This window comes from Brienomyrus brachyistius, chromosome 5 (assembly GCF_023856365.1).
Source record: "Brienomyrus brachyistius isolate T26 chromosome 5, BBRACH_0.4, whole genome shotgun sequence".
In the NCBI taxonomy this organism is placed as follows: Eukaryota; Metazoa; Chordata; class Actinopteri; order Osteoglossiformes; family Mormyridae; genus Brienomyrus; species Brienomyrus brachyistius.
The window spans coordinates 14,194,522-14,221,593 of record NC_064537.1 but is presented as its reverse complement, the minus strand read 5'-3'; the positions used below and the strand labels follow the sequence as shown (position 1 = coordinate 14,221,593).

The 27,072-nt window shown below is 39.0% G+C and overlaps 1 protein-coding gene across 6 annotated transcripts in view; it reads left to right on the top strand.

The window, feature by feature from the left end:
- ca10a (carbonic anhydrase Xa) overlaps nt 1-27,072 on the top strand; it is a 158,850-nt gene that overhangs the window by 63,923 nt on the left and 67,855 nt on the right. For all 6 annotated transcript variants that reach the window (XR_007398278.1, XM_049015756.1, XM_049015757.1 and 3 more), the window contains exon 4: nt 15,043-15,185. Coding sequence is in view for 5 of the 6 variants with exons in the window: in XM_049015756.1 (XP_048871713.1) it covers nt 15,043-15,185 (143 nt within the window). In the remaining variant the exon portion in view is untranslated. The remainder of the gene's footprint in view (nt 1-15,042; nt 15,186-27,072) is intronic.

The window sequence follows — 27,072 nt, the reverse complement described above, 5'->3', positions numbered from 1 at the left end:
TTTGGGGGATGGTGACAGGATTGGCACTCCAGCCACCGGACAAAACTTACACTGTTCCATTGGTCTAGTGTGGTACTGAGGTATCACCCACCGCATGGCTGCACTCAGGATCTCATCCCTGAGGTGGTTCGTCGTGTCGTGGGTGCAACAACATGCTGTATCAGCAGACACTCTTTACCTCTCTCCCTATACATTACTGGTCTTACCATTTTGAGAATATTTAGGGACACTGAAAGTGCAGATTTATCTGTAAAAAATTCTCTGCTGTTGTTATGTGTAGATTGTATGTAAGTGCTTTGAAATACTTTTAATATGCATATTTCAAATTCACTGCAGGGTAACGTACTTTGAATTCAAACAATGTCTCTGCAGATGACAGGTTTGCTACAGGAGCAAAGATAAAGCCCTGTATGAAGGGAGTATTACATAGGCCTGCCCTAGAGAATGATGAACAGTTTATTCCTTTTTCATAAATTTATGTTTTGAAAATTAGAGAAATAGAAATATGCTGTTGCCAATGATTTTTTTTCTTCATTTTACTTTGCAAACACCTTGCCAATTTAAGCAATTTAATTTATGCTCAAAATTAGCTCCATGTTTGCAGTGGATTTTCTCTCTAGTGTTTGTTGATTATCCAGGCAATAACCATGCAAGGAGACAGAGTAATATCAGCTCATTTGCACTTCACCATAAATAAATCAGAGTCTCTTTCCACTAGGCAGGTGAAGTGGGATGATATTAGCAAACTCAGTGACAGTGTCAGTAACGGCCCTTTCACAATGAAATGTTGTTTTTTGATTTGTCAAACACTTGTACAGTATTGCTTTCCCATGGGGCTGGAAAAGATGTGGGTGACCAGAGTACCCCAACCATCAGGATGCAGATCTTACCTCCGGTTATTCTTTTTAGTTCTTGCCTGTGTCAGGATTCGGGTTAGGCGATCGGGCAGGCTGGCAGGAATGACCAGGCAGGCAAAATAAGGGAAAACTGGGGGTTTATTATAGGTACGGGCAGGGCAGGACGGAACAGCACTAAGACTAACTAACATCAATGACGGACAAAAACCAAGGCAAGACATGGACTGAAATAGACAAGACTGGGCGAAAATAATCGGACACAGCTGGGCAAGATCAGGGAATCACACGTGGATAATCAGGGGGCGTGGCACACACGAGGAGCGGACGAGCCGGGCATGACAGGTATGGTTAAGGTAAGGGCTGGGTCAGGGTTAGGGAAGCACACGTGGATAATCAGGGGGCGTGGCACACACGAGGAGCGGACGAGCCGGGCGTGACAGCCTGCTTGTTACTTTTTATATCATAACCTGTACTTTGAAATCTGCACTGGAATCTCAGATGTCCTATTTTGACATTTTGCTGTTTACTTTCCTCTTAGTTGTTTTTTTATGTGTTTTATTATAGTGTTGCCAATTAGCATTGATGAAATCCATCCATCCGTCCATTTTCTGAAACCGCTTGTCCTATTCAGGGTAGGGCACCAACCCATCACAGGCACTGACGAAATATCTAGAATATTTTAAACATATATTTCCCTGATGTCAGTTGGGGCAATTCATTTATTTCAGTTATTAATGTTAAGCTGTTTTGGAGATTAGGATGGAATTTTATGGGGGCACAAAGATTCATTTTGGGAATGTTTGTTTAACACAAGTGAATGCATGGAACCAAGAGTCTTGATGCGAATGCTGAAAAAGCAAAGCCTATACTGCTGATTATTCCCCATCTCCAATTATATAGCTGCCTTTCTTGCACAGCAGCTCCCCGACAGACCTCAGCATGTTTCTGCCTCAAGCTTTTCCCTCTCCGGCATAAATATTTCATCTGCCTCCAAACGTTAGAAGAGGACTCACATTATAGTATGGTGCCTCTATGGTGAACGATTCCCAGAGAGACAGAGAGCAAAACAAATAGCTGTGGCCAGTTTGTTCACTGTGGTAGATCAATAAAGTGTCACTTCGTGGAACCAGTGTGTTCAATATGCGTCAAAATGAGCTTTAAGCATTTAAAACCAACAGTGGTAGAAGAATGTCAGGATCTTTTTTTTTAATCTCTGGTGTCGGTGGCACCTTCTTTTGTCTCCTCAATGACACATTGGAGACTTTTACTTCAGTCGCAGGCAGCAAATGAACCTTATCCTATATTTCAGTTTTGCAAGTTTGCTTTTGTGAAGGGGAATAGAAACTGTCTGGTAGATGGAAGTGTTATCAAAACACTCCCTTCAGCTCTTCTTTTCGGACAGGAGGTTCTCCCGGACATCATCTGAAAGGTTGCTCTACAGATTTGCCTACCAGGTCCGCCCATGTGCTAGTGCATTTAATTCATTACCATATATTACAGAAAGGTCTGTCTCTCTAACACAGCATGACATGGCCAGTTGGAATGTAGAGAGTTCCCAGCTGCAGAGTTCAGTGATGAACTCTATTACATTAAAGCAGTTGATACTGAAAATCTGAGTTTATTATTTTCCCAAATGTAAAGATCCCATGTCACTTGCTACCATAAATGTGTCATTGACAGAAACTAAAGAATTCTGTTAAAAAGGTTTTTCAGATGGAATTTTGTTTGTTTGTTTGTTTGCTTGCTAATAAATGCATTTATTAAATCAGTGCCTCAGATTTTCAGAATATTAGGTTATTTGAAAAATGAAAGTTTCACAGATGTGATGCATCATCTGTCGTGCTGATGAGGCAGGTGTCTCGCAAACAGCGTTGCAATATAAGTCTCACAGTTTCATCTCTAAGTCTAATAAAATGCATGGAAATACCTCTTTTGCTGAGAGTAAGACTAGAGTAAGAACTACAGGGTATTCAGGTAAAATAATCATCTAAAATATTATGCTGTAATGTACACCATGTCAAATAGGCATGTGATTTCAGTGACTGTAAAGCATGTGCATCACAAAGCATATGCATTCAGCAAAATGGTAACCAGTTGTTCAGCCTGTGAATGTCATGGTAAACTGGTATAGATTAACAGAAACATCTTAGAGAGAAATGTCCATTAACTTCATGTCCATACCAACAGTCCATAATTTGCTTTTGTACCTACCCCCGTATTGCATTCTTATTATTTTCATGGATCTGTGATCCTATTTATTAGCATTGTGTAGTTAATCTTGGTGGAGTAGCCTAGTTATTTGCAGGGGCCGTTTCTGTTATTGGTTGTATTGTATAACAGACAAAATCAAGGAAAATGCATGGATTCATTTTCTGCGTGTATAACCTACAACGTAATAAAGCTTCACAGCTAAAAAATGAGTAATACTTTGGGAAAAGTGCTGTTTTCAGTTATGCACCATACAATACATAGACTGATTGCTGACTTTGATGTCCCCATTTCCCAGTCAGTGATTATTATAAATACGTAGTGCTTTATTCTGCATAAATTATGTAATTCTCTGGGTACAGTGAACATTTGGTAGATTTTAGTGCTTCGCAAGTAATTCTGTATTCTGAAACTATATAGAATAACCCTTTATCGTCATATTAAGGCAATACATGTTTTATTGTAATTAATTAACTTCTCTGTGTCTGTTCATTTTTAAGCTCAGTGTATACAGGGAAAACTTAATGGGTCTTAATGAGTCCCATGTTTCAGTGAGTGTCCTAGGTGCTGGTTTACAAGAAGAAGAGCATGTTGAATTTGAGGAATAGAGATGGCAGTATCAAACATATTTGTAAGCATACAGATAGACTGACATTACATACTCCAAAGTGCATGTTGTTTCTGATCATTGGTATGACATGTGCACTCAGATCATGGATTTACAGCAGTTTTTATATTTTTTATGAGATTGTAGATATTTTTTGCATACTTGTTGTTTCCCTTTTGACAGCTTAATTCAAAGGATTCCAAGCACCTGAGTATGTTATCAATTGGCGTCTTATTATTTCTGTTTTTGTGTCTATATATGGTTCAGAAAGGCTACAGAATCAGGGTGGCATGGTGGCATAGAGTATTATCAAGAGGTATTTGAAGATTTTGAATAAAAGGAGTCAAAATGAAAGGTGGGAAGACTCCAAGGCAGAACAGAAAATATTTCAATTCATTAGGCACATGGTATGACGGTCTGAGTTTAATATCTTGCATTACATTTCAATATAATTTTAAATGTTCAACTACAGGAGCCATGAGTAAAAGCAATAAATGAGAAGAACTAGTAAATCATGCTATTGCTTTGCTGACTTCATAATCATAACACATTTAAATGTTGAATGTCCACAAATTGCCATGGCAGATAAACAACAAAATATACTGTGCTTTGCAAGAAATTTCATTGTATGACTTAGACATTATAAAATGTTGTAGAATTTGAAAATATATAGAACAATAAAATTGCCAAGTGAAAGAGCTTGTGTTTTCTTCTGATTAGAGGGCACAGAGACCCACCTCTGCATCTTTGCAATAGCATTTGCAAGACTAAGAACCACATGGACACATTGTCAGGACCAGTCCCTGACCTGTGCTGTCCAGCCTGTCATGTTCCTGCTTGGCCAGCAGGTGTTGCTGTCCATCCCATTCCCATTATTGTTAATCACCCTCACCTGCTCCTTGTTGTTCTTTGTCTTTTGTAGTTAGTACTACATGTCTGTTCTAGCTCATGAGTGATTAGTGTTTCACCCAAGTTATTTCCTGTGTTGCATACCCCTTGACCCTCATGGTTATTCCTCCCTGTCTCTTGTTCTGACCCGTCGTGGTCCTTTTGGTTTTGTTTACGTGTATATTGGTTTCCATAATAAACCCCCTTTAGTTCACCATGAGGCTTACGTGTGGATTGCTACTCCATACGGTCCACTGGTGGACATGGCACATGGATTGGCAATCTAGGACCTAAAACACAGAAGAGAATTCATGAAGAAATTGTATTTGAAAGTAAATACTAAAATGGATCATTGTTGTTGTCTGTTTTTAACTTTTGCTTGACATCTCATTCTGTTATTTTAGTATATGACCTTGGGTAAATTTACTATAACTGGTTTGACATAAGATTTGCTGCAGTTAAAGGCCCACATTTTGGCTTATACTTCAAGACTGATTTGATCTTCTTCAGTCTGTCCGAAGTGTTTATAATCAGGATGTTTCTCTCATTTCCAGAATGTTCTTTTTTTTCTCCATGGAGTGAATAGCGATGGTGAAAGTTATTTTGGTCACAGTACATTCACCACCTTTTGACACAACTGCATGATTTTTCCTCAGAAACCATCCACCGCTATTACCCAGAATAGTACTTTTGAAACTCTCAGCCAAGCAGGTCAAAAAGAATCTCAAAGGCAGCATCACTGATGCTCTACCCACTGTCCCACGCGTACTTTCTTGACATGGGCCTGCAGAACCTTCTGGATCTTGTCTATCAACAAATATCAAACCGCCATTCTCAAACTGAAGAGATATGTTCTCTTGTAAATACCATGTAAATTGCTACATCTCTTTCTGATGTTTCATAAAAGAACTGATTCTTGTAGCTATAATTATTGCTCATGAAAATACTAAACTCATTTTTTTTTTGTACACATATCACAGAATCCTTTACGGATATGATAAGAACCCTTTTTAACATATTTAAAGTGTAAATCAACTATGAATAAGGTAATTTGAATAATTAACCAAGCATAGTAAATCTGCTGTAGTAGAAAAGAGATTGAATAGATTGAATCAATTATCAATTTATCTATTAGTCTATTAATATAACACTATTGATGAAAAAAGATATGAATAAAAGTAAATATACTAGAACTGTCACTTCTCAACAGCTTGCAGGGCCTTGTGTGCATCTGCATGTATGTGCATGTGTCTCTGCTTAGAGGTGTGTTTTGATAATGAAAAAGAAACCATATTAAGTGCAGTGCTTGAGTGTTGAGCGACCAGTGTTGCACATACTGTAGGCAAGCGCTTAGCATGCCTGGTAAGATGATAGTACCTTCTCTTTAATGTTCACCACCAGTGGACTTCAGCGGCGTCATGCTCGGTTGCTTCTTTTTTGTTTCCCATCATCAAGGGACATTTTGCAAAGTGAGAAAAAAGGGTCTCCTTCTTTTTTTTTGTTGCTGTATCCCCCTGTACCCCAGGCCTCCATATTCACAGGGGGCTTATAACCAAGATAGTGTGAGCTGGTTCTGCTTATGAAAATTTGCTTATCCAGAAAGCTAGCGAAGGGTTTGATGATGACTGAACCTGGAAATTATGGTAACGGCAGTGCATAGTGACAGTACAGTATAGATTAGATGTCTGATTATAGATAAAGTACTGACTCGTGTAAATGACTCAAAAAGATTCTGTTTTATATGCTTTATTCTTTAGTTATTTATATTTTTGCTGTTTTTTTTTTTCAGTTAGAATAAAATCAGTGAATTTCCTGTTCCTACATTATTCTGCTCTTTTTCTTTGTTTTATTTTTTCATGATGTGCCTTTTGGCTCAGTCACACTTTGGAGTGTATTTATGCTTTTAATTATATCCTGGGTTCCATAGCCTATGGCAGCACAAGACCCTCTTGCAGAGAAGCAAGTTGAAGATCAAGGCTGCTTAATGACACGATTCAAGGATGCAATAAAAGTTTTAAAGATTAAGTCTAAAGAGGCTTGCAGTGTTGCATGGCTGGCAGTGAGGGCTAAATAGCTGGGAGATATAATTCTCCCCATGCAGCTCTGTGAATAAGGAACAGTTCTAAGGTGTTCTTCAAAAAAACCCCCAGTGTCATCATTTATTGTTCAAGCCTCCCAGGTGGAAGTTGGACTGAGCTGGAAACAATTACTTTTCCACTCGCTTATCTGCTTAGCTGGGTCTTCGAAGGTCTTTCGGAAGGTTCACGTGTAGGTTTATCTTTGAGAGACACCGACCACGTGCAGCAATTTAACCCAATTTTCTGGATGACCTCAGAAGGCCCTTGACACTTTGATACCAATTTGATGCTTTTCTTTTGCAACCTGAAAACTATTTTCTGACCAGGTTCAAAGCTTCAGGCCCTGATAGATTCGTTTTTATTTCATTTTATTTGTCGGTTAATTTATGTATTTATTTGTTTATTCATTCATTATTTTTCCTACCTTTTTTGTGTGTCTGCCATATACTCTTATACCAAAGAGTTTATTTCTCCTGGGTTTGTAATCTTTTAATATATGTGTACATCTTTTAATGTATGCTTTTTCATCTTCTAGACCTTTCTATTATCAGAGTTTTGGGTCTATGTACAATAAGGTTACAAAGACTCAAATGGGGCAAAGTTCTCGTGCACTTCACAATTTGCAGTGGGGAGATAAGGGAACCACTGGTCCCAGACTAAACCTGTATCACTGATAAACCTTACAGAGCAGGTTTATAGGGTCTGGTTGATTTCTCGACTAACACGTCTCCCTGAGGATGACACGCGTGGTTCTCAAGTCCTTAATCCCTACCAGCTGGTAGATGTGCTTCAGCAGTTTAGGCATTATGTTTGAACCGTAATCAGTGAGAATTTCATTACAGAAGCCTAGTGTATAAAACAGCAACTGTTCTAAAATAGATATGTAGTTCTCAGCTGGAGGGAAGCTCCAGCTGTTTCCTGTAATCATCCAGGCTTATTCCTATAACTTACCTAATAAATGTTTCATCAAATGCATGCCATAAGTAACCTACAATGGGAAGTAAGTGCTGTCGGGGCATCTTTCTCTTTGCATGAATCCAGCTGACAGCTTGACAGCCCACTGAAAATAGTGTTCCTCCCAGTCTCAGTGTGGGTTGCAGTTTCTGAAGGATTTGTAGTAGTGCCAAAAACAGGCTGCCTTTATGCTTTTTCGAAGTATCACTTTGTGGGGGGGTGGGGGGGGGAATCATATAATTCCCACAACACTTTCAGTCTTATTGAAGGGTTGATTCGTACTTCTCAGCTCACCTCGATCATTGTCCTTCTGCCCACTGGGTCAATAATCAACCTGATACAGGATCCAGGTGTTATATGACATGTGGGGCTTGATTGTCAGCTATCCCACCAAACCAAGAGAGGTACACTCTGTTTTGCTCAGAAGGACTGTGTGCACAGAATGGATTGTGATCTAGTGCTTGGTCAACTGGAATATATACAGTATTGTGCAAAAGTCTTAACTAAAGAAAATGGTGTTTAAATGATCTTCATCACGATGTAATATTATTAATATTATTGTCAACATTTGTCAGTTTAACCATTTCAAAAATCTCTCCCAATATCACCCGAATATTTGCAGCAACTGTCCAATACCACAGTATATATTTTGACTCAACCACTACCCCTCCTTGTTTGGCTAATCCGTACCTCATTGAATTATTTAACTAATTAAATCAATTAATAAATTGAGCTGCCATTGAAATGTTACGAATGCATGGAGTGACTTAAGTGCCGTCCAGGGGAGGTTAGGGAACCAAAGCCATGTTTATCCACCCATCCAACAATATGCCAGTCATTTTTTAAGAGCATAAGAAATTCTTTCTTATTTTTAATTGTGTTAATGTTAATGTATGCATGATCTAATGTTAAACTGTGCTTTTTTAATGAGCAAATATCCATGTACTAGCCAGATACATAGCCTTAAACATTTCCTAAGACTTTTGCACAGTACTGTACGAAATCAGGAGCAGGATATAAAGGAAGAGAGTAATACCTTTAGCAGGCTTCCATCCTTGCTGTTCTCCTTGCTTTCTCTTTGTGACCTCTATATCTTTATCCTTTCCTCTTTTCTGGTTTTCTGTCATTAGTGTTATACTTCACATTGTGTGTGTTATGTAACAGTCTAAGCTATGCTTTTTTGTTAATTAGGTTTCCACCTCCTGTGCAAGTCACGTTTTGCCATAATGTCAACTGTCATGCATCTTTTTGTATTACTCAAATAAAGTCAAATTAAATATGCGTACGGCTTTCTCTGTTTTTGAAGCTGTTTCCAGTGTCATTGTCCTGTGTGGAAAAACCAACCCGTTTACAGCTGAGAGCACCCACATAAATGGAACTTTGCTACTCCCTTTATGAGGATCTATGAGAGTTGGCTGTATTGCCTTCTCTTTTCAGATTTAGGCTCTCTCAGGAACAACTGCCTCCCCCTCCCCCCACCACCACTTCTCTCTAAAAGAGGACAGATATGAATATTATGATTTTTTTTATTCTCTCTGTGTATGTGCTTGGCCACTGTTCAACTGCAAACCACATTCAAATCAACATTCAACCACAGAAATACTTCTGGAAATCTAGTACTGTATGCCTGAGTTCTCTTGGACATCTTACACTGATGATGCTCACATTCACCTTTTGTTTACCATGCATCCATCCATCCTTTAACTGCTTCTCTCCTGACTTTCTGTCCTGGTCGGGGTCACAAGCAAACCAGGATCTTGTCCCTGTCACCATGAGGGTGAAGCACACCCTGGACAGGATGCCAGTTCCTATTTGTTTAGTGAATGAAATTAGTGTCTGGAATTGTTCTTAACTTCTGAATGACTGCAGTAAGCTGTGTCCTCCTTGTTGTCCCTTTTGCACTTTTTCTCTTCTGGCTGTCTTGCTCTCTGTTACTTTTTTTGCAGTGTACCATTACAGTTATTTTCCCTCGTAAATTCTCCTGAAATTGAAAATCCTGGACTCACTTTTGAAATAAATTACGTCCATTGTGTTTTTTTTTTCCTTTTAGAGTTCTACATTTATTTATAATAGCACCTGAAAACATTTATGAGTGAATATGGATTAACAGATAGATTGAAGATTATCTTTTAAGAATTATCTACAGTACCACCATTTGTACTCCCGGGTGCAAGCATTTGCATCAAATCTTTAAGTGTTGAGAATCAATAGCGTCCTGCAATTACACTTCTGCACCATCTCTCATCTCCGCCGATGCTATTCTGCTGCCGCCAGGTTGTATATCCGTGACCATTACCAAATGACAGGAACAGTTAGGGTGAATGACATGTTTATTGTTCTCCAACTGGACCGGATTAATGAGACATATCAAGGCAAGGTGGTGGGATCTCATTGGCATTAGAGGCCAAGTGGTAACAAGTGTCAGCATCATTTTAGCATTTACAAGAGCTCCGCGTCCTGTGATGTATAGAGCCATTCAGCTTCATTCAGCGCTTCTTTCTCACCCAGTGTCTAATGCAATTGCAGTGATTTTAAAATCTTGCACAATAATCATCAGTAATGTTGCTGCTGTTATCATCAGCGGTAGAGTTACACTTGATAACTTGCACACCACAGAATATAGGTGTTTGAGTATGCGTGTGTTTTTGTGGACATTTGACGTTGTGGGGACCACCTTTTCGGTCTCAATTTCATAAAAACTCAATTTTATAAAACTCTGTGACTGCAACCAAAAAACTAAAAATACCAAAAGTATTGTATTTGCTTGGTTACTTATGGTTAAGCTTAGGGCTGGGTAGGGGTTAAGGATGTCATGTTAGGATTAGATTTTTCCCCATATAAATGAATGGAGAGTCCCCACAAAGATAAAATTGCAAACCTGTGTGTGTGTTCAAAGCATGTTTATTGTAGATAAACAGAGTAACCTTTTGTTCTTGGTAAAATCGCAGAAGGACTGGTAACTTGTTTATTCTTTGCATGGGCTGTTATTATTATGCGCTGCATACTGTATTTATATAGAAACATGTTGTTTTTCAAATTTGACAAGCTTAATAGCCTTTACTTAGCTGCTTGTACTTCATCACTTGGTAGTTGACACCACAGGACTGTAAAATAAGTATAAAAAATTCCCCTTCTGAACATCAACGCATAACAACATACACAGCGATCACTAAGAACACATACGAAGCAGAAGGTCATAAGACAAACTATTGAGATCCATAGTGGTAAATTAGTCTCTTTCTGTTTTTTGGTCCCGTGGGAAAATTTACTGTAGAGCTCTTTATGACAACTAAATAGCATCCAGCTGAATAAAATTTGATTGATTTGAACTAACTGTGGAATATTTAACACAGTATATTTAACTGTAGTATTGTTTTAGCAAATCTATTCTTCATTCTATAAAATGCACACTTTTATAAATATTTCTCCTTACCTCTAAATAAACATCATCCATTAAAAACCCTGAAAAAGCTTGTCAGTATATGTTAGATTGACGCACAAATTGTTTATTCATGCTGAACACTCTAAAGCTATTTCATGGTAATGGTAGCTTTTGATGTTTCTTACGACGGTGGTCACTTCTAGTATCTCCCTGTCTGAACTGTGTGTGGTAGCTGGTTTAATTTTGTTTTGTTGAATATTTTTGGTATTGCTGAATATTAGAAATAATCTTCAAAAATTAGTTTATTTATAACATCCCATGTAAGGTCCTTGCATACTGTCATTCTGCTTGCCTCAGTTTCGGTATGATTGTGGCACATTAGCTCAGTGGGATCAGTGGGTAGCAGATCTCTCAGACTGGAGGTGCTGATCTCACCCCAGCTCTGTCTGCTTGGAGTTTGCAGGTTCTCTACCTGTTTACAGGGATTTCCACAGGGTGCTCAGGGTTCCTGCCACAATCCAAAACCTTGCAATTAGGTGAATAGGTGTTACTTCATTGTGTGTGCGTGTTGTTTAACTGTTGGAGTGTTATGCACGGTGTTCCTTGTGCCCTGTGCTGGCTGGGTCTGGCTTTCAGCTCTCCATGTCCCTGAACTGAATAAGCTGTATGAAATACAGATGGATGTGTGACTCAAGAATTATAATTTTATCTTTAGAAAAATCATTAACCCTCTCTGTAATATTCTGAGATAAAAACTTTATAATCTAATTTTCTTATCAGTATGAATTAATAAAACGTCTCCAGCTGCCATTCTACATCTGTTGCTGCAATGTTTCTGACAAGAAGTACACTACATATCTTATCGGTGGGGTCTGATGCTCAGGAAATAACCCACAAACATGCAAACTGTACAGTAACTTATTCGAATAATTATCATGTGTTCTCCATACATGTGCCCTTTTTAACATTTTTATAGTCTTTGTGGATTTTTGTTTCGTTTTTTTTTTTTGCTTTATTTTTTTGGTGTACAAAATTCATGCCAAGCATATGGTTGGCTACAGGTTGCCTAACAACCCCCCTGGAAATCAAAATGAACTTCCCTCACTTTGTCAGCATTTTCAATGCGATTTCTTTTTCCTAAAGTAATAAAAATAGTATTTCAAGTGTGTCTATTTGGAACATGAGCAAGGTAAGATAAGACAAAAATTTATTGATCCCCAGGGGTAAAATTTTTGTTGTCTAGCAGCATTACAAAAATAGCTATAACTCCCAGCACAATACTCTCTCCACCCATCTTCTAATCTCTTATGCTGTTAAGGACTGTGGGACACTTGGAGCTTATCCCAGCACAGGGCAGAATGATGGGGTACACCCTGGATGGGATGCCAGTCCTTTATGGGGCACATACTGTACACATACGCTTGTCAGGCAATTTCACAATGTCAGTTAGCAGCCTGTCTTTGGACTGTGACAGGAAATATACACGTCATGTGGGACCAAAATACAAGAGTTTTTGCATTTTTAGTTTTTTAATTGCAGTAAATTTTTAGAAAACCTGGAAACGGGTCCCCACAAGGTCAAAAAAAGGGTTTTCATCACGTTATGGGGACATTTTGTCCCCACGATGTAACACATACATGTCCACACACACACACTGCAAAGGTTAAACTGAAGTCCCCGATTCTGGAAACATAATACTCTCCCTGCAACAAAGAAAAAAGAAAATCAATTAATCAATCAATCAATCAGTTAATCAACTAATGAATTCTAAAATAAAATAAAAAAACATATACACATTATAAGAAAATTATAAGAAAATTACCCCATTAACTCATACAGGGCTTGGGTGTTTATCCTGTCCTATTCAGTGTTTCAGTGTGGGGGAGGAAATACAGAGAGCGTAACTGTTGTTCCAGTCCAAGACCCCCCCACTGGAATACTGCCTCTCTCTCAACCTTCATGAAACAGAAAGGAGAGCACGGCACAGGCACTGGTCATTAAGCACAGTGAGGATAAATCGTCTGATGATGTAACTTAACTTCTGTTCTGTTTAGATCGCTGCCCTAGTTCCGAAAAAAAAAGACTTTGCACTGACATACAGATCTTGCCCTTTCTGTAGATATTCATCATTTAGACCCGTGACTAAGAGGGGAGATTTACATTACTTTACTGCAGTTATTACATATTTATTCTGTATCTCAGATAGGGAGTATTACGTTTTTTGTCATTTTGACATTAATACTTTAATATTCTGCTTTAGTCTTATACAGGATTTGTAGTAAATGTATCAAAAATAAATAGTCATAGTAGAATACGTAGAGACTTTGGATCACATTCAGTTCGGTATGTCAGGCAAAGCAACATTGTGTGCTATGTTTTTGTAGGATTTTTTTTCCCCAGTCCATTATTTTCCCCTCCTTAAACAATTTGGTGGCTCGTTCATCATGAAATGACATTCCAGCCCAGCAGAGAAAAATTAACGTATGCCTTGCCACCAGACAGCTAAACACAGGTATCCCCTTTATTGTTATATAATCTTTCCCTTAATAAAGTTTTCATTTCATTACGGCTTCATTTCTGCTCGTTCTGCTTGTCTGGTTTAAGTGTTGAGTGGGCTATTAAATTGTTGAATTCAGCGGTGGAAAAAAAAATAAAAAAATCAGTGATTTCCTCCCGATAGATAGGCGTCTTGCTAAATGCCTGTACGATAGTTGGGCATCAGAGTGCAAAGTAGAAGAGGAACTGTTCTTAATTTGAAATAGTAGAAATGTAATAAATAGTGGCAGACAGTAATGCATGCCTCTCAGTCGTGCCACACAAAGTGGAGAGGCTGCGTAGGAGGTGTTGTGTGTTTCTGGCAGCAGGGCCTGTGCCCTCCTTCTCGCCTGGCTCTTTGCACTTTGGGACCTATGAAACAGTAATAATTACACAAACACGCATGACGCAGTCCTGGGTTCCCACAGATCGAACTTACGGACTCACAGCCCCCATCTCAGCAGTAGGCTCCTGTCATTTTTGGACACCAGCAGCTCTTGGCACTCCCTCTCTCTCTATCTCTCTCTCTCACTCACTTTCTTTCTCTCCACTCCTGATTTGAGGATGGAGTCACTGTCCAGCTCAGCATCTTAAGCCAGAGGCTGCTCAGTAGTTCTTTAATGTGTTTATTTTGTTCCCCTCCCAGACATTTTGTCAAATGGAGTAATTTGCCTCAGACAGGATGAGTGTGGGGCTGGAATAAAGCACCAGCTGGTGGCCGACCTTTGGCAAGGAAGAGCTGCAGCGGCAACAGATTGCAGCCCGTCTGGGCCTTCTTCCTTTAATCAAACCCCAGTGGTTTAACAGCACACTCCAGCCCTCACTGTGCTCTTTGGATTTCTCTTTTCATTTCGGCCATGCGCCTCCCTCACTTCTCCGGGATGTGTCACCATTAGAAAGCTGGACTAGGTCCGGTTCTATGAGTAGCGGTAGTGGCCGTGCTGGTGGCGTCGTACGGGGAGCGTGCGTGGAAAGTGACCCAAGCCAAAGAGCAGCAGATGGTACAAATGTGGTAAAAATCTAAAATTTCACAAAATTAACCATGTTTCCAACATGAAAGAGAGAACGATACAAGACCTGAGACGACACCTGCTTCTTCAGACATCAAAAGCCGACAGTGTGGATTTATACATGGCAGCACTGGATTCTAAAGCACACTGGTTACCCCTGAGAGCTTAAGTGCTAATAGCCAATAAATCCCCAATAACATAAGTGTGTAGCGAGATGACTACTCGTTCAAGTTCGGTTGCCAAATGGGTTAATAATATGTCTTTGTTCCCAAAAGCAAAACGGGCGAGCGGGATTGAAGCTTATCTTTTCTGGTTTGCTGTATAGATTCCTGTACAATTCTTTATTCTCTGATTGCACTTGTATAATATGACTAGTTGTAATATTTTTTTATTCTTATATTTTATATAACGATATCCTCAGATGCACATAGAATGCCATATGGCAGTCAATTAAGGCACATGCAAATGGTGCAGGCATGAATTCAACTAACTGATTGGCTTTAACTTCTGTTGCTCCATACAGTGCCATCTTTCTGGGGTCTAGTAAACTCCGCCTGGAACCTCTGTTCAGTGGGAAAGCGACAGTCTCCAGTGAACATAGAAACCAGCCATATGATCTTTGACCCCTTTCTTACTCCCCTGCGCCTCAACACAGGCGGACGCAAGGTAAGACTTTAAGAGCCAGTTTCCTGTGTTATGAGCGGAGCAGTGCAGAGGGAATGAGAGGTGAGAGAGTGATGTGTGTCTGAACTAAGATGCTGTTTCTCACAGCAGTCAATGGTGCAAGTTTCAAGTTTCAGACTTCAAAATTTGGTGTATTTTCAGTTGTTTCATAAGAAGCAATATTATTGTTCATTAATCCAGTGTTTTTCAACCCAGTCCTCGGGGACCCCATTTTTTTGCTCCCTCTTAGCTCTCAGTAGGGATCTGGGAGGGAGCAAAAATGTGGACTATCTGGCAAGGAGCTGGGAGAGAGCAAAAACATGGACCATCTGAGCGTCCCCGAGGACCAAGTTGAGAAGCATTTGTCTTGTCTGCTTCAAAATTATGAAAAGATTTTATGTTTTATATTACAGTGCTTTTTCTGCAATACTGGAATATACATATCATTGTATTTCCACTGAAAGTTGTATTAGCTTGGTTGTTTTAGCGGCAATGAAATTTGTATTTGTGTTTCCTTATTTTTTTTTCTGCTGTTGTCGCCATCGATACTGGCTAGCAGGCTTCTATACCTCATCTTCCTAATATGTAGAGACGAAACCTGTTTTCTATATAAAATGTTTATGCATTTGGATATATTTCTTATTTGAAAATAAGTAAAATCTTTTTAAAAAACTGCCCTTTTTTTTTGTAAAAAAAATATATTAAAATTACATTAAATTCTATAATCTTTCAAAACAAAAGCTGGTAGTCAACCTGAAGGACAGAATTTGACTAATTAAAAATATATTTATATTACAAAGAATTGATCAACCTGTCAAAATGTAGCTGTCAAGCTAAACCTGAACAAATATGTATAATATAAACAATTTAACTGTACTTTAAATCATTCACAATCAGGCTTAAATGAACTTGGTTAAAAATATGTTAAAGAACTTTTAAATTGTTTATGATTAAAGGATGTTTTTCCCCATTGGCATAATACTTTGGAGACTACTTTCTGGGCTGTAGAAAATCTAAGCAAAAGAAATGAGACTATATTAAATATATTCTTCTTTTTTCAATCACTCACTGGAAAATGTTGAAATGTAGGTGCTCTCTCAACACTTGGTGTATGCCAATTAAACTGAAAGCACTCTGTAAATCAGTTTCCATGCAAAACCTTGCTCTGTGTTATATTACAATAAAATTTGACCTTTATGTGAAGTCTATTCATGTGAGTGCCCTCTAACTATTTTTAAAGAAGCACTGCTATGAACAGTGTTATAACTGTTCTCCAGTGCTTCTTCAGTGTATTGGATGCTAATGAATAGTTCAAGGAAATGAAAATGTCACGTGAATGGAAAAACTAATTTAATATGAGGAGACATGCACCAAGGCAATATGCATTGGACTGAGGGAAACACGATTTTTAAGTTGTGCATTAGCTGAATATTTTTGTGCTATATATGCAGCAATTACGTGAAGGAGCTGTAATTCATTAAATCATTAGACGAAAAAAGCAGGAACATTTGTGTCTTGTGAAAATCTTAAAATTGGGATGTGAAGTATTTCGGACCATTTTCAAAGAATATGAAAATGTCTTATTAAAAGGGACTTATGCATTGTACAGTGGAGCTTATTAGCAGGGTGAAGTATTTTATAACCACAGGTAGCTGGGTCTTACTGAAGCTTTTCATATTGGTAGGTGTTGTTCTTTTAGGCAAATGTCACGTAAGATTCAGTTGCAGGTACATTTCTGCTCTGCTTCTTATTATGAAATAGAACCAGATTCCTGGTTTATATTGCATTTCATGAAGTACAGCCATGTTTGTTAAGAATTAATGTTTAAATCCTCCTTTTCTCCCCGCGACCCCAGTTGGGATTAAGTGGTTACGGTGATGGATGGATGGGTCCAGCTTTTCTTTTTGGCACTGGACAGAGGATAGCCTTCATATGGATTTTGTATATAATATTACTAAGGTGGTTAAGTCTGTAATCTGTGATCTACTGTTTCCGCTTTAATAGCTTTTTCCTATGTTCTTATTGTAAGTTGCTGAAGCCAAGGTGAAAATGCTGCACTATTAATCTGTTTGGCGAGTTTTTATATCCTTAGTGAAAGTGTAGCACAGACATACAGTAGCAAACACAGTTACGTAATCACTATCTTTTGTCTTTCCATCTCCTTTTACGCAGTTAGGGTTTAAACACCCATGTCCTTCAAAAAGATGACGTGAAAACCATTTACTGTCATTGGGATGAAAGGTTGCATTCTTTTCTCAGTGTCATGGGTTATGGGCATGATCATTAAAAATATTGTACTACGGTCTATTCAGCTTTGATTGTGATTTGAGAACTAAGTTGGAGTTCTTTCCATTGGAATTTTGAAAAAAGGGTATTTAACATGCGAGAGGCCTGGTTAGCCAGATGGTGTGTTCTTGAACTGTAGACAGGGAACACTGTGATGGCAATACTGAGTCAGTATAATTATAAGGGGGACAAGGAAGGAAAACAAACATTGGCCCGTGCCAGCATCTCCCTACTTCTCTTTGGGGGAGTACAACTCGGCCCCTTCTTCCTTAATAGGGGTGACTTGTGTTTCGTGCGCTACAGTATGTCTATTACTGATCAAGAACATTTTTTTTTCATTATAATTTACAGCAGAAAATTTGATTTTTCAAATCAATTAAGAATGATATTATTGAAAGTTCAAAGCAATTCTGCCTGCAAACTCCTCGTGACTGAATGAGAAATGAAGCTAAATCACATGTTGTCAAGCATCTTGATCTCTGTGAACCTAAATACACAATCCTGATGACTAGTGTTTCCCCTGCATTATCCTGCTGTGTTTTTTGCCTTCGGCAAACTTTGTCACTGTGAAAATATTTTGCTGTGCATTTTCAACCAGTATTTCCTTACTGGTGTATTTTCTTCCATATTTCACTTGTCAAAATATTTTATTCATGTACTTCTTATTTTTAATCTTCTTGTTGTTAGCATGCAAAAACACTAAAGTTTGTTGCCTAATTTGTCAATTAGAATTTACGTCATTTTGCTTCATCACTGGGTATCGTTTTGACTTCCAAAATTTAGTGTCTCTGCCCAGGTTTCATCTGCAACTTTGCAGTTTCCCCCCACAATCTAAAAACATGCTATGGTGAATTGGAGCTGCTAAGTTGTCTGTGTGACTGTGTGTGTGAATGGTGTGTGTGCCCTGTGATGGGTTGGCACCCCATCCCGGGTTATTCCCTGCTTTGCGCCAGTAGCTTTCAGGACAAGCTCCGGAGCTCCATGACCCTGCATAGGACAAGTGGGTATGGATGATGGATGGATGGATGGATGGATGGATGGATGGATGGATGGATGGATGGATGGATCGAGTTATTCATAATTTACAACAGCTTAATTAAAACAAATGATTAAAACAAGACCGTAACTTTGAGTAGAACATTGTGGGGTTGAGGTCTCCACCCATTTGGGGGGTTCCAGATGCAGCCCCCCCGGCTGTTAAATGGCTTTCACATAAATTTTAAGGGGAAGAAATATACTAAAATAACATGATATACATATCCCAACTACAGGTTGTATTGGCTGATTTTGATTAGTGGGACACAGTCTCTTCGTTCCCACTGTAATTTACACCCATGGATTAAAACTACTTATCAAAAAATGAGCATTTTGCATTACACAGTGCACAATGGCACAAAGGTTTCTATACAAGCATATATCCATCCATTTCTAAGGAGGGCCAGAGCCTATCCCAGGCAGCATAAGGTGGGGCCACACCCTGAATGGGATCCCAGGGCATGGCAAGGTACAAAATGTGTTCATGATTATGTAAACTTAATTCTGTTTATTTTATTTAATCATTACATATGCTATATTGCCAAAAGTATTAGGTCACCCTTCCAAATCATTGAATTCAGGTGTTCCAATCGCTTCCATAGCCACAGGTGTAAAAAATCAAGGACCTAGGCATGCAGACTGCTTCTACAAACATTTGTGAAAGAATGGGTCGCTCTCAGGAGCTCAGTGAATCCAAGCGTGGTACTGTGATAGGATGCCACCTGTGCAATAAGTCCATTCGTGAAATTTTCTCACTACTAAATATTCCACGGTCAACTGTAAATGGTATTACAACAAAGTGGAAGCAATTGGGAACAACAGCAACTCAGCCATGAAGTGGTAGGCCATGTAAAATCACAGAGTGGGGACAACGCATGCTGAGGCACACAGTGTGCAGAAGTTGCTAACTGTCTGCAGAGTCAATAGCTACAGACCTGCAAATTTCAGGTGGCTTTCAGATTAGCTCAAAAACAGTGCGTAGAGAACTTCATGGAATGGGTTTCCATGGCCGAGCAGCTGCATCTAAGCCTTACATCACCAAGTCAGGTGTAGTGGTGTAAAGAATGCCACTACTGGACTCTAGAGCTTCTTTGTCTGGCAATCCGATGGACGAGTCTGGGTTTGGCCGATGCCAGGAGAAGGGTACTTGCCTGACTGCATTGTGCCAAGTGTAAAGTATGGTGGAGGGGGGATTATGGTGTGGGACTGTTTTTCAGAGGTTGGGCTTGGTCCCTTAGTTCCAGTGAAAGGGACTCGTAATGCTGCAACATTTGAAGCAATTTTGGGCAATTTGATGCTCCCAACTTTGTGGGGACAGTTTGGGGATGGCCTCTTCCTGTTCCAACATGACTATGCAACAGGGGAACGAAGCAAGGTCCATAAGGACATGGATGAGAGAGTCTGGTGTGGAGGAACTTGACTGGCCTGGACAGAGCCCCGACATCAACCTGATAGGACACCTTTGGGATGAATTAGAGAGAAGAATGTGAGGCAGGCCTTCTCGTCCAACATCAGTGACTGACCTCACAAAAATGCTCTCCTGGAAGAATAGTCCAAAATTTCCATAACCACACTCCTAAGCCTTGTGGACAGCCTTCCCAGAAGAGTCGAAGCTGTTACAGCTGCAAAGGGTGTGCCAACTCCATATTAAAGCCCATGTTTTAAGAATGCCAGGTCATTAAAGTTCATGTGTGTGTGAAGGGAGGTGTCCCAGTACTTTTGCCAATGTAGTGTATGCAGATATTATGAAGAGCTATCTCATGATTTTGATTCCTGGAGATTTCTTTCCTGATTTTTTTTTTTACTTGCAAAACAAACACAGATGTTTATAGCTGAAGGAAGATCATTTGCGATTATCAAAATTAATTCAATTAAGCAAATTGCTAATTTTATAAACTCATCATCTTTAATTGGTTGATAATTTCATTTTGCGAGCTAAAATTATTGTCTCTCTCAAGTTCCGTACTTGTCAGCAGACATTCAGGTGTTTATCATCTTATCCTACATTAGCAGACTTTTGTAATGGGGGACATTATTCTTATACCATTGTCAAACATATATTATAGCTTGTAGTACAGAAGCAGTTATAGAAATTGGATAGATTGAAAGATGATGTATTGCCAATTTTAGTTTTGCTTAAGAAATGCAAAATGAAAAACAGAAAAATAGAGAATTATGGTTCTTTTGTTTTTTTAGGGTTGGAAAGAAAGGGGGAAACTGCTGGGCTGGACCATTCACACTGAAATACAGCTAATTGATGGGGATCCTCTCCGCAGTAATTCTCACAATGCTACATATGAAGCTGTCACCATCGCTCAGCAGGAGTGTCACAGTAATAGAGGTATACTAGGGGATGTGTAGATTTTCATAGATAGAAACACTGTCAAGGTGTCCAGCTATTTTCCATAAAATATTGCATCAGACCTAAATCTGCACATAAAAGTGCAAGTCTTAGCTGGAGGTTTCCCCCAGGACTCACCGTTTGTGTCAGAAATGCTGAAAACAGGCCAGGGCCAAGGCATCTTATGAAGGAATGACAGTGTGAAGGTGAGCTTTCCCTGCAGGGCAAGGTCCTGAAACCCCGTTAAAAGGCTTTGGCCGTGGGTGGGGGCATCCCCTGGGAGGCCACATTCATGTCAGATGTGCACAAGATAAGCCTGCATCTGGCCAGCCTAGCAGTGAGCTGGCATCTGTTGGAAGCTCACCCTAGCTGCACTTACGATTAATCCATGCTTTAACAGAATATATGTTTGTAATGTGCTATTTGCCTCTCTTGTACATCACTTTTGACAAAAGTGTCTGCTAAATATGTTAAATTTAGATGTAATAGGCCTGTGTGTTTTCATAGTATAGTTATGACACGCATCAAACCATCACCCACTCTACCTGTAGCCGAGGGTGGGCTGGCTGGGTAATCATTTCGTTACCTAGTCAGAGATGAAGGGTAACAGAAAGAGAGACAAAACTGCTTTTCTTTAGAAATAAACACTGAATTGATGAATGATGTTTGCTCACAGCTCTCAGCCAACAAATGTAGAACAAATTCTATGCTCAAAGGTTAATGTTTTTATAGGTGTACTAATGAAGGCATTTTTCAGTGTTTTCTCAGTTAGCTCTCCATGCCAGCAAGCCTCTAAACAAGGCATTTTTAGGTAGAACTGGTAATGACTTAAGTGTTACTCTCACTCTTGTATCACTTTCTCCTGAGAAGTGTTTCAACATATTTGCCCACATTCGCTAAATCAAAATGTGTCCTATGACGTCAACAGGGAGAAATGGAAATAAATAAACAAGCTGAAAAAATAAGGGAATTTAACAAATACAAATTCGTCCACATCGGTATCTTCCACAACCACTTACCCAACACGACGTCACAGCAAGCCCGGAGTGCCCCTTATCAGAATACCCTGGATGGATGCCAATCGATGTTAGAGCATACATTAGGGGAAATTTTGGGTCATTAATTCACCTTGCTGGAGGAAATCGTGACTGTCTATCCGCCTTCCAACCAGTTAATATAGTCAGTGAAGGCCTGGATTCTTTTCCAGGCAGTCTGGACACAAGGCTGGGGTACAGCATGGATAGGATACCAGTCTATTTCAGTAAAAACACACACCCATACTCTAAATCAAACCTGTGCAACATGCAAAGAATTGCGTAAATCCATACGCCGAAGTAGAAGCAGTATTCAAATCCCCAGGGCTGGTGGTGTGGTATGTTATCCACTGAGCCACTATACTGCCCAAAGTAACCTGGCTCTCAGAACTTCTGCCAAGTGTAAAACTGGGTACTGAGCGAAAGCCAGTTACAGGATGTGGTAGCTTAATTAGTTAAATGTGGAGGTATTGATCCAAAATGAGGGAACCAGGTATCAACAGATGAGTCATCAATAAGCATGAAAGAGATGAAGGTCTGTTTTGTATTTTGCTACTAAATTGGTCAGAATAGTGGGATATTAGCCAAGGAAGGCATTGGGTAGGTGTGCATAATAAGCAATTGCAAAAGATTTTATATAATTATTGGATACAGTTGGAATCAAGAAGGTCGTGATGAAATTAATTTTAAGCCATGAACACTGACCAGCAGTTGTACAGTAGAAATAATTTGGGGAGACGTATTTCAATAATTAAAAAAAAAAAATTATAAAATGACTCATAGTATTTTAAGAGTAAGATAATCACAGAAAATCTAATAATATCGCAAAAGAATAAACAGAGAGAAGCAACTCTTTTTTTACAAGCTATTTTTGCAGATTTCACTTGGTACCCAAAGTGTGTAGAAGTTTTTCACCTGTACACTACATATTGATGGCTGTCATGCAGTGATGGTCATAGATCAGCCTTATGTCCGCTAAGAGTGTTTATGATTGAATACTCATTATTTCAGCATTTTTGGAATTCTGTCCCTCTACAGTATTTTTTTTTTTGTTTGTTTGTTTGTTTTTTATTTTTGCTGCTGGCGGACAGTTCAACACAATTATGTCCCTGCACATTGGGAATATGACAACTGGCTCTCGGGTTGCTCGTTAAAGCTGCACAGCTCATAGCTGTAACGAGCCCGTAGCACACACTGTGACCTGCCTGGAGCAGTCGGTGCTCAGTGTTACCTGCCAGGCTGAACAGGCTCAGGATGTCCTATGCAGACTCGTGCCTGAGAAGCAGAGTACATGAAGACGTTGCCATGGAAAGCAGCCAGGCAAAATGACATGCTATGATCACGTGGCAATCCGACATTTGTGACAAAAAAAGGCTTACTGTACAAAATTTGTATGATTTTAAACCTAGTGCTGATGCTTTTAAGATGACCCACTATATACAGTAGTAATTAGCTATAAATGCACTGACTATAAAATACAGATCAGTTCTGCTACGCCGATGTCAACCAATATAAAAATGAAATGATTTCATCATCAGCCATGCATCATTACAAATTCCTGCCTCAAATGTACATAATAATGTGGATTTTATACTACACTGCTCCCATATTTTTCAATATGTATAAAGCAGGCAAACTTATCCTGTCAATAGACGAAAGATTATTGTTTAGCTTGTCATTAAAATACTTCAGAATTCAGATATGATTTTATGTTATTGTCAAGGATTTATGACCATAGAAAGCCTTGCAGTCTGACTATATTTTCATCTGCAATTGTCTTTCATAGGCATGTATTAACAAGGAATTAAACAGTTATCCTAGAGGTGAGTAGGGCCTCGTTGCTCTATATAGATTTAAATGCAATCAGCCATTGGATGAATAACAAATTTCCCCAGAATAGCAGAAGGCAGTTCTGAAAAATAACACAAAGTTTCTTCATTTTAATTTTCATTGTTTAGTTTGGCTTGTCTGTCTCATCTGGGCTTGTTTAGCAACAGCATTTCAAATTTCTTTTCCATACAAAAGAAATGTGGCACAGATTTGCCTTTTATTCTTCATAATCCTTCTTTATTGTCATTTTGCAGATTTTCCCCCAGACCCTAGTAAATGTAGTTTATGTTAACATATACCAGTGGTTTGATACCACTTTATGCAGTAGCTAGGTGTACTTAATAAGTCAGGTTATTAGTGACAGATGTGGAATGTGGGCCCTGTGTGTTTGAGATGTAAGGATTTACATAGGAGAACCATCAAATGGGCATATCTATTTCTCATATGTATTTCCCAATACTATATAGTATTTCTTTCGGCATTGTCAAATATCTTTAGTGTTTTTTAATGGGTATTCAAATACGAAGAGAAGCGCTGGGGAAAGGAAAGCTCAATAGTGTCCCCTCAGGTATTTTTTTCCATATGCTAACCCTGTAAATTTTGCATTTTACCTGCAAGGTTAGCTTTAACTGAATATTACTGAGGTTGTATGCCTGTAATTTCCACATTACTGCTGCTAAAAATGGAAACGTGAGGATAACTACACTTTTTTTTAGGGTCAATAATATCTTGTTGTAAAGGCATTTGTCCTGTCATCTTTCTCTTTTTTACTCTGTAAAACAACACTACAAATATTTTTCCTGCTTTTCTTACACTTCTTAGAAAGTCAAGCTATGATATGAGTAACATGTTAAGACAGCAGGATTTTGAAAGTGATGACTCGGGAATGTCTCGCCTTTCATAGCACTCATATTAATTTATTTTGAAATGAGAGGCACTTGGAGGCAGAGAAGCTCTTGGCATCATTGCACAGCTCTGTCCCGTTTAAGGTCACTCACACAGTCTTATTTTGACAGGATGTTTAACGTCTGACCCATAAAATGCTAAATAAGCGCTCTGTGCATGAAGAGTGTTAATCATTTTTGGTATTTAGCATCCAGTTGTTTTCTCTTCCATACTAGTGCGCTGTGCAGCATCTCCTCTTATACGCTAAATGACCTGACTCTCTACGGTTTAGTCCTTAAGGAATATGCTTTTTCCTTTAGTAGACTGTATTATATAAGGCAATCAGATGCGAAGAGGCAAGGAAAAGTAGGATACTCACACAAATAAGCTTTGAAAATGTCTGTTTAGCATGCATAAGAATTGCATTCTTGGTCAAAAGCCATCTTCAGCGCAGCAATGTTCTATAATGCTGCAGCACAAGCATTTCCGTGGGTTTAGAACCTTCTTGTAACTTTAACTTTTATTCACGGCCTTCTCCTTTCATACTTTTACATTATTTATTTATCAGTTAGATGATTTGTTAGAGTTGCTCAGAACATATTAGCAGTTATAGCTAAATAAAAAAAAATATATTAAACGAGCTACAAAAATGAAGAGATGCAGATGCTCTGTCGTCATATGGAACTATGACGACGATGAAGCTCTCTTGTTTATGTTTAAATTGTAATGCTTCAATTGTAATGCAGAAAAGAGGTTATGGCTTTATTTACAGAATCACAGTTCAAGATTTTTAGGTTAAACCAGCAGTAGGTCATAGGGCAGGTACAGGCTGACAAAGAAAACGAAAATCAAATCCATAGTCCAAACTAGGGGCGAAGCTGAAACAGAAAAAGAACAACGGAGAAAAATCCCCAAACCCAGATTATAAGATGATGAACACATGGAAACCACACAGCAGGAACAGGGCAGTCACCAAACAACTGCCAGATATAAATATAGCTAAACATTTAAATACGTAAGTTAAACAGTTCTGGTTAAATACCACTATAGCACAGATATAAAGTTGTTCCTGGGACATGAACCGTCAGCTCTCTGGCTGTGAATCTTGGTCCGTAGTGATTACACTTCTAGCTACGTGTATGACAGAGAATCCTGGATTGATACTATCATGTCACTTTCCAGGAAAAGGGCCTTTTAGCACTTCAGTTGTTCTTCAATAACCAAGATCAATGCTCCCTGATTAAGTTGCGCGCTATAGATTTCTGCAGGTACACTTTTCACAGAGCCAATTTCTCTTTTCCTAATGATGCTGAACTGAAAGTTCTTATCCCCAATACCTTAATTTTTACCTGGCTGTAAAAACAGACAATGGCTTAATGAACTGCAAATATCGAGAAGAAGCTCACATATATCATTTTTGTCCTCCTTCCTGTGGTATTGTAATTACAATTCTTAATCATTTAAATGTAAAGATCTATCTATCTATCTACCTATCTACCTATCTATCTATGTGTTTATTTATTTATTGAGGGATGAATTAAGCCAAATTAAATACTGGGGGGTTACCCATGCCTCCCCATCCCCTCTGGTTCCTACGTTGCTGGTTGGCTCAACTGTGGGCAAGATATGCAACTCAGCTGGGAGCTATGCTTGCCACTTCTATGGTGGGAGAGTGCAGTCAGGGCAGTGTGTGACTCGACAGATTAGGACTCTGTGCCTGCGATCAGAAGGTTGCCGATTTGAATCCCATGTACGGCAGACTGACGCTGTTTTTGGGTTCCTGACCCCTTAAAACCAGTTGCTCCAGGGGTCCAGCACAGTGGCCGACCCTGTTCTGTCATGCACCTGTGCGTCTCATGGAGAGCAAAGGTATGATAGGTGATAGGCTTCTTACTTTCACCCAGAAATTTTCAAAAGTTTTAAACATTTACTGGGGCAATTTAGCTTAAGTACCTTGTTCAAGGATACTACCCCAGAGTCTTCTGTGGGACGTGACCTGGCAAGTCTTAGGATACAAAATCACACCCTTAATTACTACACTGAGAAGTCTTGCTGGAGCATCCTCTCCACTACTCGTAATCTTACTGAGGCTTTTGAGTACAAATGCCAAAAATACAGCCTGTTTACGCTTCAGGTGGGCTACACCAAGCTTATCCACCATGGTCGTCTTCCTTCTTTATTCATATAGCGTCTTACAGTTATGCACATACTGTACTGATACATGGACCTTCTGTTTTTGTAATCTTAATGCCAAGTGAGCTTCTTTTAAAGAGACCCTAGACTTTGCATCAGACATTATTCATTAGATGCAATTAGCAGTTTTGCTTAGTAGTTTCTGTCATCATATTATTTTTCTTTCATTTGAAGTTTATTGTCCTTGATGACCCTGAACTGAAAGTTATCCTCAAAACCTTTATTTTTATTTATTCTGCTATTACAGACAGACAGTAACTTAATGAAAACGTCATGGTGTGTTGCT